The following is an 18,441-nucleotide window of genomic DNA, read 5'->3' as shown; positions in this document are numbered from 1 at the left end:
GAATGAATCAATCAATCTGGCTGTTCTTGTCCTTTTTTCCTACACCTCCAAACTGTTATTTTTATTTGTGTTTGTGGCCTTACCATGTTTTTATCCACTTTAAGTGATTTTTACCCTGAAGATAATAAAGAATGAGAAGTATGACTAGAAAACTCTCAGAGGTGTGTTTCCATGGCTGCTTCTGTGATTCCAATTATGTAAAAGTGAACACACAAAACAATAGAGATGATCGCTTTCTGTTTGAAGTTACGGGCACTGGTTGATGTCAGACAGACCTGTTTTTTCACTGTCCTGTTGCTTTCCATTGTATTTTGGGTAAGTCCACTTCCCCCAAATGCCTACTCTGCAGTGGGCACTATTCTAGATGCTTGGTAGGCATCAGCGAATTAAACAGACAAAGGCACTTCCTTCATGGGTGCTGGTCAGAGGAGGGTTGGGGACAGAAAATAAATAACAAACATAATGAGTGAGTTACACAGTATGTTAGAAAATCATAAGTGCGATGGAAAAGGGGCAGCAGGGAAAGAGGTTTGAGAAAAAGTGTGTGTGGGTGCAACAGTAAACAATGTGGTCATGGTGGGTCTCTTTAAGAAGGTGACATTTGGGGGCACCTGGGTGGCTCAGTCGTTAAGTGTCTGCCTTCGGCTCAGGTCATGATCCCAGGGTCCTGGGATCGAGCCCCACATCGGGCTCCCTGCTCGGCGGGAAGCCTGCTCCTCCCTCTCCCACTACCCCTGCTTGTGTTCCCTCTCTCGCTGTCTCTCTCTCTGTGTCAAATAAATAAATAAAATCTTAAAAAAAAAAAAAAAAGGTGACATTTGAACAGACTTGAAGGACGAGTGAGCCATGGGCATTCTGGGGTTAGAAGAACATTCCATGCACAGAGACTGGTCCATCCATAAGGCCTGAGGCAAAATACTACTGGAAGTTGTACGTATTTCCAGAACAGATTTTGTGATCTACTTTACTTTTCATCATTTTACTCCCCAACATCTGCTTATTTGTGAGCAAAGGAATGTGTGTCTGTCAGATTTATTGTTTTTTAAGTACAGTCTCAATTGTCTATAACTCAAATACCTGGAAACTTCATATATCCATAATATACATGAGCACTATCAGAAAGAAAGAAAGAAAAAAGAAGGAAGGAAGGAAGGGAGGAAAGGAAGGAAAGAAGGAAGGAAAAAAGGGAGGGAGGGAGGGAGGAAGAGAGAAAGGAAGGAGGAAGAAATGGTCTCTGAGGACCAAAACCACTTAGAGAAGAGGTCTCAGGCCTTCACTTATGGCTTTATATAAAATTTGATAAAGCTTGGTTACCTGATATCCAAGCTTTTAACTGACCAAAAGGAAGGCATTTGAAGAGAATTTTGGCAGGATCAGTCCTGCCAATCAGATCTACAGACAGCAGTGAAAATTGATACTGACAGCTTGCCAATGAGGAGTCGACAAGATGCATCAACATCCAAGAGGCACTGAAGCCGGAAGGTCACCCTCATGGTGCAGCAGCCGTCCACCCTCCCTGCAGGGCGCTGATACCACCACGGAGCACACGGTGGCCATCAACTCAAAATGGTGACCATAACCCTCCCCCAAAAGTCTAATAACAGTATGATCAGCTTCGAAAGTTGGAGGGAAGGATTTTAGAGTATTTTAATTCACATGCATTACAAACTTTAAAAAGCTTTGTTGATTATAAAGAATTTTCAAATATACGGAAAACTTGAGCATCCAGGAAGCCTCATTCCCAGAGAATACCAGTGAGGCAAAATCTTTTGGCACCAATTAAGGTGATATTTATAATTAAAGTTGAAACGGGTATGGGTGGTCTGGCTATTTATTTATCACTGCTACCAAAATTGCTCATCATCTTACCATTCTATTGCATATGAGTGTGTTTTCTCTCTTAAGAAAGCAAGATGTGTGAACATCTGAATACAGGTATTTTAGATTACAAATTTGTATAAAATTCTATTTTTAGACTGTAAAAATATTTTGTTTTTTAAAAGCATTTATCAATTTCACAAAAAGAGTCACCACAAAGTATATTTTTCCTTCCTTTGGTTGATTTTTTTTCCTTCAACTTATTTTTTTTTTAAGATTTTATTTCCTTATTTGACAGAGAGAGACACAGCGAGAGAGGGAACACAAGCAGGGGGAGTGGGAGAGGGAGAAGCAGGCTTCCCGCTGAGCAGGGAGCCTGATGCGGGCCTTGATCGCAGGACCCTGGGACTATGACCTGAGCCGAAGGCAGACGTTTAACGACTGAGCCACCCAGGTGCCCCGTTTTTGTTCTTTTTTTCAACTTAGAAAATTTTAATTTACCCACAACTTGCCAGGCAAAAATCTGTTGTTACATAAAGGAAATTATATCAGCATTAAATGTAATCATAACACACCAGAGAACATTCATTTCATGAAATGGGCCTCCAACTCCAGAAGGTGCCCTGGCTTTAAGAATTAAAAATCCAGGGCGCCTTGGTGACTCAGTCGGTTAAGCATCTGCCTTCGGCTGGGGCCATGATCCCAGGGTCCTGGGATCGAGCCTCACATCAGGCTCCCTGCTCCGCAGGAAGACTGCTTCTCCCTCTCCCACTCCCCCTGCTTGCGTTCCCTCTCTCTCACTCTATCTCTGTCAAATAAATAAATAAAATCTTAAAAAAAAAAAAGAATTAGAAATCCATTTTAGGCATATAGGGATATGAATGTCGGAGGGTTGTCTTCTAACAAACAAAATTAGTATTCACAGTGCTTAGCTGCAATTTTTTTTTTTTAAATTAGGCTAGCAATTATCAGGTACCTCAACAGCTACCCAGTGCACCTGGAAGACATTAACTCTGGTTTTTTGCCTTCTTTTACCACTTAGGTGTGGCAGAAAAGCAACATTCTTTCTATCCCCTAGTCCCACCACCCCAGCAGCAGAGCCGTGACTCAGCCCCCCAACCCCTATCCCACAGCTAGGAAAGGTGATCTAAGGTCCCGCTTCTAAAATGTAATGCTAGAAATACTCACCAATGCTGAGTTTAAGCTAATATGTTTTTAAAGATGATCTGAGTAGAAAACACTTCTTATTAAAAATAATCAGTCATGGTTGCTGTCTCTTCTGTTGTGGTTCTAATTAATACTCTAAGAGGCTTGCTAGAAGGATAGACAATGTGGCTTACTTGTTTTCATTCCTTTTGATTGACTATAGAATCTTTGTCAACTCCAGTCTTCAGCATTTGGTGCAAACATGTCAAATCTGACTCCATCTCCTTCTCAGAAATATTTATTTTCAATATCTTTTAGCTCAAAAGTCCAAAGTAAAAACTATACAGGCCTCAAAAGACATCCATAAAACCGCTTTTATTCATGTCCCATTTTCCATACCAAACACAAATTGAAAAACAAAAAAATCAGAAAGGACAATATATAATAGATTAAATAACTGCAATTGAAAATTTATAAAAAAATAAATTACAAAAATAGAGATGTGTGGCATCATTTAGTGTTAATTGACCTTTCTATGTTCACAAAATGGAACCTAGAGTCAGATGACAAAATTCTGTGAAATAGATGATTAAATTGCAAGAGAAAATCTGGAGGCAGCCTCTTTTAGAAGCTACTTAACATCCTAATTTTCTATGATTTTATATAAAACTGTGAGATGATATAAGCCAGGCAAACTCACATCAAATTACGATGTCTATACACTCTGGAGGCCTGTTAAAGTGTTTTAGGTAATATATAAATCTAAATGCACCTGAGATAGAAGAGTTTTAGTGTCACTGATAAGACTTTAGCACCGGCCCGACGATACTGGAACAATCACTAAATAAGCTATTTTCAAATTGCTACTTACTATGACTCAATATTCTAGAAATTTGTGTGCTTTCATATAGATGATGATGACCCTGAATTTTGGAAATTACCGTGTCAAAGATTGTAGCTTTTAAAGGAACACAATTTTGTTCTGATGCTTATACATTTTGGCTGAATTTGAATCAGGCATTGTTAGATTTTTAGTCATTGCATTAAGGACTTGTAAAATATTTGTGTGGGAGGAGTGAAAGGGAAGGAAAGGGTAAGAAATAGATTAAGTATATGAGGGAGGTGGAGGAAGATTTATTTCAAGTTAAAAAAGAGTAATTTTAGCCACAATGCCACAAAGGAATAATACACGAAAGTTAATAACTTACATATTGTGATGGTGGACTTTATGTGTCAACTTGACTGGGCAAAACAATATCCAGGTAGCTGGTAAAACATTATTTTTGAGTGTGTCTGTGAAGGTGTTTCTGGAAGAGGTTAGCATTTGAATCAGTAGACTGAGTAAAGGTTGCTCTCACCAAAGTGGGTGGGCATCACCTAATCCATTGAGGGTCCAAATAGAACAAAGAAAGTGGAAAGGTAAACTTGCTCTCTGCCTAAGCTGAGACATTCATCTTTTCCTGCCCTGGGACACTGGCTCCCCTGGCTCTCAGGCCGTCAAACTCGGACTAAATTATACCACCATCTTTCCTGGTTCCCCAGTTTGCAGATGGCAGATCATGAAACTTCTTGGCCTTCATAATCACATAAGCCAATTCCTATAATAAACCTCCATGTCTATGTATATTATGTCCTATCGGTTCTGTTTCTCTAGAGAATCCTGACTAATAAGCATACCAAATGAGATATAGGGAGGGGAAATAATTATTTTATTTACGAAAGTTGCCTTCAAGAAATTCTCACTCTTTTATAAGGTGGTCTTCTGTAGAGAAAAGAACATAGATTCTGGAGGCCAGCAGACCTGGGTTTAATTTCCAGCTCAGATATTTTAATAAATTTGTATACCCAGGAAAATTAGGTAAATTGCAGAGCCTCGGTTTTCTCATTTGTTGACAGATTATCTAGATAATTAAAATTTATAACGAATACAGATCATGTACCACAGTGTTTGGAATGCAGAGGGCATTCCTTTCCAATCTTTCCTCATAGTATTTACCCATAATATGTTGTTTCAGATTGACTTTTTAAAATGTTTCTAGATTTGCCTAATGTTCATGTCGTTTTAAAATGGATCTTTTAAATTTTTTCTAGATGTATCAAAGGTTTATATAAAGTTGTCTTTAATATTTCCAGCACTCTCCAGTTCTGTTTGTTCTGGAATCTTCCACACGAGAGGGTTTCTGAGGAATAATCCAAGATAGAACAGCTGACAGAATATGTACACTGCCTTGAAAGCCAAAATATTACAGTCAGAACATGTTGGACTGTTGGGTGGCCCCAAACGAGGCAGTGTTGCGTTGTCTGGTACTCACTTTGCATTCGCCGTGTTGCATGTGGTCAGATTAGCTAGGGCGAGGGCCGCGGCTTCCCTTACTTCTTCACTGTCACTCCTGAGCAACTGAATTAACTGTGGAATCCCTGCAGAAACCGAAAGGGAAGATGTGGGTCTATAAACATCCAGGTAAACGACAGTTTGGTGGCCTAAAAATGGGTCTGTCTGGTCTGCTTACCCTGATTATTGAAAAATTCTTTGCTGCCTGAATTCTCACACATCACTGAAATAGCTTGGGAGGCAGCAATTTTCGTTCCGTCATTTTCAGAACCCAAAAGGGCCACAAGGCATTTTTCGACCTCTTGTTCGTGAAAGAGTTTTCTATTTTCAGCTTGCATAAACCAAAAGGAAAAAAAATCAGAATGTTGCTGCAAAAACTGTGCAAGGGTAACTACTTCCTCATCTAAAATATAACAGGAATTCAAACTATTTCTTAGCTTTAAAACTAAACAAAATATATACCTGTTTAACCTTTAGAACACAGTGATTATGCAAAATGACTTATGGATATTGGAATTTTTTCCCTAATACGATATGAATAACGCAGCAAAGAAAATTCTAGGGGTGCCTGGGTGTTAAGCCTCGTCAGTTAAGCCTCTGACTCTTGGTTTCAGCTCAGGTCATGATCTCAGGGTTGTGAGATTGAGCCCCGCATCAGGCTCTGCGCTCAGCGCGGAATTTGCTTGAGATTCTCTCTCCCTCTCCCTCTGTTCCTCCTGCTCATGCTCTCTGTCTCTCTAAAATAAATAAATAAATCTTTAAAAAAATGACAATTCTATAATAAGAAAAAGGCAAGTTTCAGATTTAGAGAGAACTTATTTAACGCCAATCATGGGGCCTGGCATGGTGCCGTGTTCACAATGCTTTCTTCGCACTAAGGACAAAACCCTGTTGATTTGATGTTCACTTTAAATACAAAACTCAATATTTGAAGAATGCCTAAGGTGTACAAACTGGCATGCTGGATGCTTGAGAGAAAAAGAGAGGAGAGGAGAAAGTGAAAAAGGAGTAATAGAGTATGATCCCAAGTCTTAAGTATTTATAATCTTATATCAAAAAATCATATTCATTTTTTACCTCGTTATAATACATGCTGTTGTAGCAAAAATTAAATATTTAATTGCTAAATTACCATCAATATAATCTAAACATACATTAGCATGAGTTTCTTTATTTGAAAACAAATAAAATTATGACTCTAAGTACGTACCATATTCACTCCATCATAGAACACTAAATGAAAAACCCAAGTATTTTTAATGTTCTCTTTGTTCCCTAATGTTTTTCTCTTGATTTTGTTTCATTTTTTAAATAAATGACAACCTCATTACTATACTAAGCAAACACTACATTAAACTAAATTAGAACATTAAAACCTAATTTTTTGTTCTGTGTTCTATAGTCAATTCTAAATAAGTTACTATTTATTAAAGACATGGTCTCGAAAAAAGGTACATTAACCAAACTCAATTTTAATGCCATAAGAGGTACCAGAGACTAGTTTGAAAAGCAACAGCTTACAAATAATTCTTTGCTAATTTATTTACAGTTCCTTCAAAAAACTTTGTCTTAGGGTTGATTCTCCATGAATTGACCTTCATAAACTCAATTTACTTGATTAAAACAGAAGAATGTATGATACAGGCTCTTAGGATGTTGATATACATAAGAGACTATTCTGTTAGAATAAAAATCTCTGCAAAAACTGCTGATACTAATTTAGGTCATACATAACATCCGCATGTGGAAGTAATTCATTACTTACATATACTGTAATTAACTTGTTTTTCCAGGAATATTCTGAGAAGTTATCGAAACTGGTTTTCCACTTTAAAGTTAATACACGATTTCTATCTTCTTCCAACAATGAGTTTTTTAAATTGCCCCACTCACAGAAGCAGAATCACATTGAGATGCCACCACCTTTGCAAACATTTTTGGCCTTTGTTCATTGGATACACTGCAATCTGATCATAACTGGCACCAGCTAAATTACTACCACTTCTGTTCATTTGTCTTAAACCAATTATGAACCATGTCCTGTAATCCTATCATTTTAATCCCTTGCTCCTTTCATTTAAAATTAGGATTCAGTCAGGTCAGAACTGTTCTATAAAAATGTTGCGATTAATAGTTAAATCTCAACTATGTGGCTTCTGAAATGTTTTAAAATATATGTAGTCCTGATTAGTAATCCCTGAATAAACAAGATCTGAAAGTTTTCTAGAGTCTCTGACCTAAATTGCTTAGATTTATAATTAAGACTTCCCTGAATCTCAAGCTCTAAATTAACTTCACTAAACAGAACAGTCTGAGAGTAAGTTCTACCAGGGAAATCGGCCAAAAGAATTAATTTGTAAAGACTAACTTTGGAGTATGCAGTTGTAATGCAGTTTTTGCATTCAAAAAACAGTATATATGCCATTATTGGAAAGATTTTTCAAAATAATCTAAATACTGTGGGCAATTAGTTTCTCAACCCTGCTGGGAGTGTTCTCAAAATCCAGCTGTGTTCACCAAACCTCAAAAGTGCTGACTGCAGTGTGGCTATAATGGATTTAAAAGATGAATTAACATATTAACCAAGTACCTTCATTGAATTGCTACACCAAGAAGTATTTATATTTTAATTACACAGATAATAAAGATGGCAAGGTAATTATGCAACTAATAGAGTAATGTCCTTTAAAAATAACATTTGTGCAGTATCACTAAAATAAAAAGCATGAGGTTTTGTAACTGGAAATAAATCTGCTTGTAATGATGCTTTCTTCACCCACTCTCAGAAGTTGCTATTGTACCACCTTTGCTCCTGCTGAGATGTTAATGCCAGTTCATAAACCTCATGGCAACGTGGTAATTAACACCTTCCTCCTCCTGGTGCCAGGTCAAAGGCATACTGGTCTGGGCTTTCTATGGTGGGGTGGGGACGCAGGTTAAAAAGTACTCAACAAACAAAACTTCAAGGTTGTGTGTTATGTGTTTGTGTGTTTCAACTGTGTTTTTGACATGCAATGACAATGCATTACCTAATCTACAAAAAATGTTTGATGATGATGGAAAGTAAAAAAAAAAATGTTATAAATGAATACTGATGGTTACATTATTCTTAATAACAGGATAAAGAGCAGTATTTGTTAAAATCTGCTTATGAATGGAGTTTTCTAACAGGGCAAATAGCTTCTCTCATTTGGTAGGTTGTCTCTTAGTCTTGCTGATTGCTTCCTTCCCTGTGCAGAAGCTTTCTATTTTGAGGTAGTCCCAATAGTTTATTTTTGCTTTTGTTTTCCTTGCCTCAGGAGACATATCCAGAAAAATGTTGCTACGGCCTATGTCAGAGAAATTACTGCCTGTGCTCTCTTCTAGGGTTTTCTAACTGTGGAAAATTATTTTGAAAATTCACAACTATGTATTTTCAATACAGAAATATTAGGAGATAACTTTGTGAATCCTTGTTAAGTTTTTAGAGTTTACCATTGTTACTAATTAATATAAAATAAAGCATGATAGATCTGGCTAGGTCTGGCAGAGAGAAGTCAAGGCAGGCAAGAGTTGATATAAGAAGGGGTAGACAAGAAATATTTAGGGGTTGAAAATAAAGCACAGTATAGAATGGAGGCAGGGAAGAGGAGGTGGTTATTGTTGATCTGGCTATGTAAACAGCATAAGGAGGTAAATAAATAAATAGAAGAGAATAATCAGCTAAATGACATGTCTGTAAGATTTAGGAGCTGGGAAGTTAATGCCAAATTCTACAAGGACTATTTTGGCAGAATGGTAGAAGCAGAAGTCACATGCTTAAGGTTAAGGGATGGAGATAAGATATTGCTAATCTGTGGGGATCTCACCATCCGTTGTTTGTTCCCTTAACCCTAACTGTACTTTGGAAAGTAGTCCCTTCATTTGTCTCTTTATTTAAACTATCTGGAGATTACAGAGCTGGTTTTTGCCAAGACCATATCTGATGATAAATGGCAATCTTAATATCAAATTAGAATTTAAAGCTAAAAATCAATTAAATGAGTTTTTTTTAAAAAATCAATAATGGATATAAAATAACATTAAATAAAGCAGTTAGTTAAAATAAAATTACAAGAAAAAATCAACAGAAATAACATAGTGAGAAACTTCTAACATACCACTCTTCTTCTGTGATAGATCAAAGAATAGATAAAAAATAAGGATGACAAAAACTGTACAATGTAATTTAGAAAGCTGAGCTAAAAGGCAAATATCAAACTCTACATTCCACTGGAAATACATCTTTTTTCTATTCAACAAATATTTATCCACTTATTTTATTCATTGCTTACCTTTATCTTCTAGAATAGTGCCTTGCATATAGCATGCATAGAATAAATATTTGTTAAGTAGTAAGCAAAGAACATACCTTTTCAAGATTTCATAGAAGACTAGTATACACTGATTATTTCTTAGACCTCAGTGAAAATGCAATATTATTTCCAAAGCAAAATTTGCATTTTTTTAACTACAAATCAAAAAATGTTAGAATTTAAAATGGAAGACTTTGAACTCTGGGTCCTGATGGAGAAATGGGATCTGGGGTTCACTGTAGGTCTTTCCCTCGAAGTGTTGGCTCAGTTTGCTGACATGGTCAAAAGGCTGATTAAGATACTTGCTTCATAAAACTGAAATTGAAAATAATCATAAGATAACCAAATCTTTATATTACATAAAATGACGGTGCATGTTTTTAAAATGCTGTTCATAATACATATCACCCTACTTCAAAGAGGGTATTGTGAACAAGAGAAAGTCCAGAAAAAGTAAGAGGATGATTATAGGATAGCCTACAGACGTGACATATGGGGAAAGACTAAGTAAAATATAGATTCTTCAGTCTGGAGAAACGGTGGTTAAAGGGAACATGAAAAAAATCACAAATGACATAGATGTAATAAATACAGATTTAGTCATTTGATTCTAAAATAGTGAGGAGACACAATTTGGAACTGGAATATAGTCATTTTAGAACTAACATAAGGAAGTAGATTCATAAAACATAAAGTGCCAGATGGAATTTAAAGACTATCTGGTTGAGTTTCTTTGTATTACAAATAAAGAATGGATTTCAACAAATGGTGCTAGGAAACTGGATTTCCACTTGCAAAAGAAGGAAGTTGGATCCTTAACTTACACCATATACAAAAACAACTCAAAATGGATCAAAGACCTAAACATTAGAGATAAAACTATAAAATGCTTAGACAAAAACGGGAAAATTTTCCTGATGTCAGATTTGTTAATGATTTTTTGGATATAACACCAAAAGTACAGGAAACAAAAGAAAAAATAAATTGGATTACATCAGAATTAAAAACTGTATCAAAGGACACAATCAATAGAGTGAAAAGGCAACCCATGGAATGGGGGAAAATATTTGCAAATCATACATCTGATAAGGAGTTACTACCCACAGTATAAAGAACTCCTACAACTCAATAACAACAACAACAACAACAAAACAAACAAAAAAAACCAACCTGGTTAAAAAATGGGCAAAGGATTTAAGTAGATATTTTTTCCAAAGAAGAGAAACAAATGGACAATAGATCATGGAAAAAATGCTCAACATCACTAATAATTAGAGAAGTACAAACCAAAACACAATGAAATACCACCTCATACTCATTAGCATGGCTATTGACTAACTAACTAAATAAACAAATAGCAAGTATTGGTGAGAATGTAGAGAAATTGGAACCCTTGTGTCCTGTTGATGGGAATGTAAAATGGTGCAGCTGCTAGGAAAACGTTATGTCAGCTCCTCAACATATTTAACACAGAATTACCATATGATCCAACAAGTCCAGTCAGTATAACCAAAGAACTGAATGCAGGGTCTTGAAAAGCTATTTGTATATGCATGTTCATAGCAGCATTATTCACAGTAGCCAAAAAGTGGAAGCAACCCAAGTGTCCATTAATAGACAAATAGATCAACAAAATGTGATATATACGATACTATGGAACACTAGTCAGCCTTAAAAAGGAAGGAAATTCTGAGGTACGCTAGAACATGGATGAACCTGAGAATAAGTCACGCAAAGTGAAACAAGCTAGTCACAAAAGGACAAATATTGTATGGTTCCACCTATATAAGGACTTAAAATAGTCAAAATCATAGAGACAGAGAGGATGGTGGCTGTCAGGGACTGCAAGGAGGGAGAAATGGGGAGTTCGTTGTTCCACAGGTACAGGGTGTCTCTTTGGCAAGATGAAAAGAGTTCTGGAGACGGATGTTGGCGATGGTAGCACAAAAACGTGAATGTACTTCAATGCCACTGAGCTTAAAATTGGTTAAGACAGTAAACTTAATACTATGTGTGTTTTACCATAATTTCTATTAATTAATTAATTAATGTATTTATTTATTTTAAAGTTTATTTATAATCTCTACACCCAACATGGGGCTCAAACTCATGACCCTGAGGATCAAGAGTTGCAATGCTCCACCAACTGAGCCAGCCAGGCACCCCTTTTACCACCATTTTTGAAAGAATAGAACTCATTTCCTTTCCTTTCATCAAAACCAGCTCCTCTTCTTGAGTTCCCCATTTCAGTGAATGGCACCATTCTACCTCCAGCCGTCCCAGCCAGAAACCTGGCCTTATCCTTGACATCGCCTTCTTCCTCCTCCAACCCATGTAGTCAGTCAACAAACACTTATGGGCCCTCCCAATGTGCCAAGCACTGTGCTGGTGGTCCTCCTTGCAAATGTCTGTTTCTGGATACTTTCACCTTCCACCTAGATTACCACAGCAATCCCCTTCCTGGTCTTTTCTGGGTCTGGTCCTGCACACTTCTAATCTCTCCTCCACTTTGCAGCAAGAGGCTTCTTTCTTTAAAAAATATCTGTAATAGTCCCTCACCTTTCTAAGCCACTTCAGTGGCTCTTTGTTGCCATCAAAATAAGGTCCAAAGTCCTTAACTTGGCCTCTATCACCCATTAGCATCTGGCTCCTCATTACTTCTATAGCCTTCACTTTCAGTTTTCTGCTGCATTATATTCATGAGCCATTCTGAAAATTTTCAGTTCTGGAATTTACCATGCTCTGTCTCTCCTCTGGCCTTTATACACCGTTCCTTCTCCTTTGAGCTCTGGTGATCCTTCCCCATCCCACCACGACCTTCTTTGCCCAGCCAATTTCTATTATTTACTTCAGGTCCTAGCTTGTAAATCACCTATGTCAGGAAGATCTATCTGATCCAAGTTGACATTAGGTGGCCCCCCCAAGTGATCCTGTTCTTCTATCATCAAGCTCATTTAACATTACAGTGTGATCACCTGTTTCCTTGCCTGTTCTGGGTTTATTGACACAGAGTGGGGGCTCAATAAATCATTAATAAATAGGTCCAGAGAGGCTGTGGTTCACTCATAGTCACAACCTAGGTCATCTCAGTGCCAGTAGTGGGACTAGCAGTAGAACTGGACCACCAGGGACTCTCCACCCAGTGCTCTTCCCACTGCTACGTCACATGATGAGTAATGAAACTCACTATCCCAAGAGGGGCTGCGACCATCTTGAAATGGTCCAGCCACACTAGACAAAAGAGAAATTGCAAAAATTTTAGGTCTGATATTGTCCGTGTCTTGCCATTGCCCTTTCTTTTGGTCTCAAATAGCTAAGAAGTCCTGAGAAAGTTGGAAAACAGAACTGATCAGGTTTGATAAGGTCTAAATTCCATATGACAGAATACTGAATCAAGCAACTTTTTCCAGTATTAAAAACTTAAATTTTATAGCCTGTCTAGATTTGGCAAGTTCCCTCTATGTTAACTATGTGCTGGATGGTGAAACTCGACTTACTGCAATAAAACTCTGCCTTGAAGAAATCAGTATGGATTGAGAAGGAAATGTTTCCCATAATATATACACAGACATATATACAGATGTGAGTATATATGTTTAGAATATAAATCACTTAAACTAGTCAAAACTGTCATCATTTATAAGAGGAGTGATGTGGAAGGGGGAAAATAAAATCACTTCTTTTATTAAATAAAATACTCCAAATATACATAAATTAGAACTATAATTTCATCTTCAGTGCTTGTGATATAATTAATCTCTCATATTTTACAGATTTATGTCAACATAGCTTGCCACTGAAATGAAAATTGTATTATGTATACAGTATGAGCATATTATTTTTCACAGCTATATCACATGGCACTGCTAGTCTCCGGCTGAAGTTGAAATTACTGTATAGATATCATTCCATATTGAAACAACATTTTCAGGATCACAAACAATGTATGGATTCTGTAAAATTTCAAAATCAAGAGAAATAAAGGCTTAAAAACTTAATTTATGAATGAATTGCTTAAAAAAACACAATTAAATCATAGAGTTTATTATATCCCTGACAAAGCAATCTCTACTTTTACTCATTGGCATTAGGATGAATGTTGGCCCCAAATAGCAAATATGGCACTATTCTCAGATGACCACTTAAAAGCAGACAAATACTCCAGTGCTTGTTAGTACTAATCAAAATCAAGAATAAAAGAGGAAGTATGTGTGCTTAGTTTATATAAAATGAGACATACGATCATAAGCTGCTTTAGTTATTGCTTTTGCTGCGTTCTTCTGAATATCAGGAATTGTAGAGTTTTCTGCAAATGAGAGGAGCTTCTTAAGACCCCCTGTCTGCTGAAAGAGCACCAAAGTATCCATATCTTCAAGGCAATTTGCTATCACGGAAAGTGCTTCTATATGAAGGTCATTCAATTCCTAATAATAAAAGCAAACACAACTTTAGAAAATTGTACTAAAAGAGATTGATACTTCCCAAATTTTACTATAAGACAAAGGTCAGTCAGAATGTACTGCTGTTAACTTTGTTGTGACAGATGTCCAAGGAAACAGTTTTGTTTATGATCATAACATCGCTCTCCCTCACAATTTGCCCCATCTCTTCTTGTTTCGCCTACTCCAAAATGTTCCACAGATAAAAGATAATTACTGGACGTTTCCAGTAATGGTAGCCAAGTGAAGTTGCTCATACAACCTCCTACCAATAACAATTTTAAAATCTGAAGAAAATATTCTTTGAAAAAGCAGACAGAAGCTGAAGGAAAGTGTATTCCTTAAAATCTCCTACTGGTAGAGGAAGTATTATAAGTTTGTGGCCCTCTTGCCTGAGGAATCTCCCGAATCCCCATCGCTGTGGAAAACTGCAGCCTTACCCGAAGAGCGAGATGTTTAAAGTGGGAATCCTTAAAGTGAGAGGAACACAGGCAGGATGCTCATGGAATTCCCTGTCTTACCATGATGCCCGCCATCCTGAAGCAGCTGGCTTGACAGAATGGCCTTTTGAAGACTTAGTTACCGTGTCAGCAAAGTGGCAATACCTTGCAGGGGCCTGGGCAAGGTTCTCCACGAGGTTATTATGTTCTGAATCAGCATCCAATATATGGTGCCGTTTCTCCCATAGCCAGTGATGGCGAGTCCCGGAATCAAGGGGTGGAAATGTGTGTGGCAGCACTCATGATTACCCCTAGGGACCCATTAGCAACATTTTTGCTTCCTGCCTCCCAGACCTTATGCTCTGCTGGCCTAGAGGTCTTAGTTCCAAAGGGGAGAATGCTTCCACCAAAAGACACAACAATGTTTCCACTGTACTGGAAGTTAAAACTGCCACCCAGCCACTTTGGCCTCCCCATGCCTCTAAGGCAGGCAAAGAAGGGAGTTACAGTCCTGCTGGGGTGACTGATCCCAGTTACCAATGGGAAATTGGACTGCTACTCCACAGTAGAGGTAAGAAGACTATATCTAGAATATAGGAAGTCCTTAGGGTGTCTGTTAGTATTACTACGCTTTGTGATTAAGGTCAATGGAAAACTACAATTACCGAATCCAGGCAGGACTACTAATGGCCCAGACTCTCAGGAATGAAGACATGGATCACCCTACCAGGTAAAGAATCACATCCAGCTAAAGTGCTTGCTGAGGGCAAAGGGAATATGGAATGTGTATTGGAGGAAAGTTAGTTATAAATACCAACTACCACCATGTGGCCACCTATAGACAAAAGGGTTGTAACTGCCATGAGTATTTCTTCCTTATTTTGTTATAAATAAGTGTGTATGTGTGTATTATGAAATATCGTTGTTTTTTCCCCCTCTCTTATCCCCTTAGGTAACATAAGATGTACTAACTTTAAAAATTAGCATTAATTTTATATCATAGTATTTAAGTTACAGGATATCAAGGAGAAGAGTAAATATCATTACATCCTTTTCTGGAGAAAGGGTTAGTATGTTTTGGTTGTACACAGGATAGTTATATCATTCCAGGCAGAAGTAGGACCTTGCTACTGCCTTTATTTGGAGACTGAGTATGATTTAAGGAGATGTGTATGAGTGCCAAATTTATAAGTGATGGACTTATGATGATTAATTTTCATGTTTTAACTTGGCTAGGCCATGGTATCCAGATATTTGGTCAAACATTATTCTAGATGTTTCTGTGAAAGTATTTCTTTGGATGAAAATAATATTTAAGTCAATAGACTGAGTGAAGCAGATTACTCTCCACAATGAGGAGTAAATCACTCTTCTTATTTTTCCTTTGAGAAAACTATGGCCGATAAAGCTTAAAAGACTAATTCTAGGTATTTCGGGAAATCATAAACAAGATCCTAAACAAGAATTTAAAAATCTTAAAATTCTAAACCAGAAGATTAAAAAAATTATTTTATAATGGCTCTATCATTAATCTGATTTAATCATGCTGATAAACAATGTAGCAATAAGCAAATTAGTCCATTATACTTAGTACTATGCCTAAATATATTAAAATTTCATTTTTTAAAATATTCTTTAATTCATATTTTATAACAACATTTAGAAGAGATACATTTCCTTGTAGAGAGTTGAATGAAAGTTATAAATACCTTAGTTTCTAGGATTTTAATAAGGTGGTCCATTCCTTGGTTGTCCCTTAGCATTGCCCGTGCCTCCTTATCATTTGTAATAACACCTAAGGTTTTGAGAGCCAACAACTGAATAATTGGATATTCTGACTTCAAGAGATCTAATAAAGGGGGGACTGCATTTAGTTCTTGAAGTGTAGCTCGACACTGAAAATCCTGCCATGAAATACAAATGATCAAATAAGTAACTTTTAAAGCAAAATACAGTTAGTCTCAAGAATGGAAAACTCTATCTTCTAACAAAGGACATTATAAGTTATAAATTTCCCATCTTTTATTCCAGATTCCCTTCCAAAATACCTCACACAAAAAATAAGCAAACCTTCAACTGACAACACCTAAATATTCATTTTAACTCTGCAGACATTGTCAATAACAGGAAATAGATGTGATCTATGACTTCTGCAGTTTCTACTGTTTCTTTATTATCTGGCAAATTCCTTTTATTACAAATAGCATTGCAATAAATCTGTGCATAATCAAATTCTTTTCACACTCTGTACCTTGTTTCAAATAGTATTTGATAAAATGAAATGATGGCATCAATTCCTTATTATCTTTATTCGAATGGAATGTTTATGAAATGCTTACATGCACTCAATGCTGTTGGCAGACCCTGTGCACACAAATTTTTATCAGGTTTAGTTCAGACACATGACCTTTATTTAAGACATTTAGAATATCAAGGGGTCATTAGAGTCTAGATGAGTTGCTCCACAGTGTGTGTCTATAATTTTGTGTGTGTGAGTGGTGGGGAGAGGGCTAGTTGGGGGTCGGCAATGGACAAAACAGAGCAAAAAGTCATGAAAAGCCCCTGAACTCTGACTGCTAAATCATGACACTTAAAATCAAAACATCATAAATATAAAATAGTATTAAAGGTGGAAAAACCCTACTAACAACTTAGGTTTCTCTATCCATTCTTCAATGAATGCTTCCTACAGATATAAAAATTGTGGGTTGCTATTTGTTATAGGTTGAATTGTGTCCCTTCCAAAATATAAGTTGGAAGTCCTAACCCTCAAAATGTGACCTTATTTGGACATTGGGTCATTGTAGATGTCATTAGTTAAGATAAGGTCATAGTGGAGTAAGGTAGGTACTTAATGGTGTCTTCAAAGGAGTGGTGTCTTTATTTTTTTTTTTAAAGATTTTATTTATTTATTTGACAGAGAGAGATACAGCGAGAGAGGGAACACAAGCAGGGGTAGTGGGAGAGGGAGAAGCAGGCTTCCTGCAGAGCAGGGAGCCTGATGCGGGGCTCGATCCCAGGACCCCGGAATCTTGACCCAACCGAAGGCAGACGCTTAACGACTGAGCCACCCAGGCGCCCCAAGAATGGTGTCTTTAAAAGAAGATGAGACAAAACAGAGGAAGAGATTGCAATGATGAAGTTGTAAACCAAGGAAATTAATATACTGTTATTAACTAGTATACTTCTGTTCTGAAGAATAGTGAAGGCAAGCTTTTCATTTCTGTTTGATAAAAAAAGATACAGGGAAATAAAAGCTATGAGGAGTCTTGAGATGAAAGACACTAACACATTGACAGGGTTATTTAGGCCTATGCAATGAGAGAAGGTAAACAGCTGAGCTTCCTTCAGCATGTCTCCCTCGCAAGAGCAAGGGTAGAAGCCAGTGAGTGCCCAGCCATGTGGCAATAACTTCTAAGGCCAGGAATGTAGGTATGCTTTGCTGTCTTTGGGCATGAGCTCATTGCCTCTCCATGAAACGGAGGCCTCATCTTCACTATCTCTTCCTTTTATACTCCACTGCTGGCTATTTAAGATGGTGTTTTTGTATCTTCAGTTGATCTAAAGCTTATCAAGTGTGTGTGGGAATTGTTCAGGAACCTGAGCAGGGAAAGAAGCAGAGGAGGCTGTCCAGTGTCAGGAAGCTGACCTGCTGTGGGTGTGAGTGTGTGTGTCTTGTGCAACTGCAGCAGGGGCAGGGACACAGAATAGCACAGGGGGGGGAAGAGGCCAAGGGAGGCTGTTTCTTTCCATAACTAAGGAAGACAGTTCAGGGACATAGCATCTTCCAATTGTGAACAATGAATTCTGTTCAGCATACTCAACTCACTGGGTCTTCACCAATAAATAAGTCTAACCCAAAATGTTGGTACACTGAATAAGGCATATATTGCACCCAATGTGCTTAGATCACCAAGGTTAGGTCAATAAAT

General features: G+C 37.3%; 1 protein-coding gene across 1 annotated transcript in view; it reads right to left on the bottom strand.

Moving 5' to 3' along the window:
• ARMC3 (armadillo repeat containing 3) overlaps positions 1-18,441 on the bottom strand; it is a 90,833-nt gene that overhangs the window by 41,035 nt on the left and 31,357 nt on the right. Inside the window, exons 7-10 of the mRNA XM_032426041.1 lie at positions 16,219-16,413; positions 13,871-14,054; positions 5,475-5,627; positions 5,277-5,382 (exon numbers count right to left, since the gene is read on the bottom strand). Of these exons, the coding sequence (XP_032281932.1) occupies positions 5,277-5,382; positions 5,475-5,627; positions 13,871-14,054; positions 16,219-16,413 (638 nt within the window). The remainder of the gene's footprint in view (positions 1-5,276; positions 5,383-5,474; positions 5,628-13,870; positions 14,055-16,218; positions 16,414-18,441) is intronic.

The sequence above is a fragment of the Phoca vitulina genome, unplaced genomic scaffold (genome assembly GCF_004348235.1).
Source record: "Phoca vitulina isolate PV1807 unplaced genomic scaffold, GSC_HSeal_1.0 scaffold33, whole genome shotgun sequence".
In the NCBI taxonomy this organism is placed as follows: Eukaryota; Metazoa; Chordata; class Mammalia; order Carnivora; family Phocidae; genus Phoca; species Phoca vitulina.
Note: the sequence above shows the minus strand (reverse complement) of the source record. Positions and strands in the feature narration are given on the sequence as shown.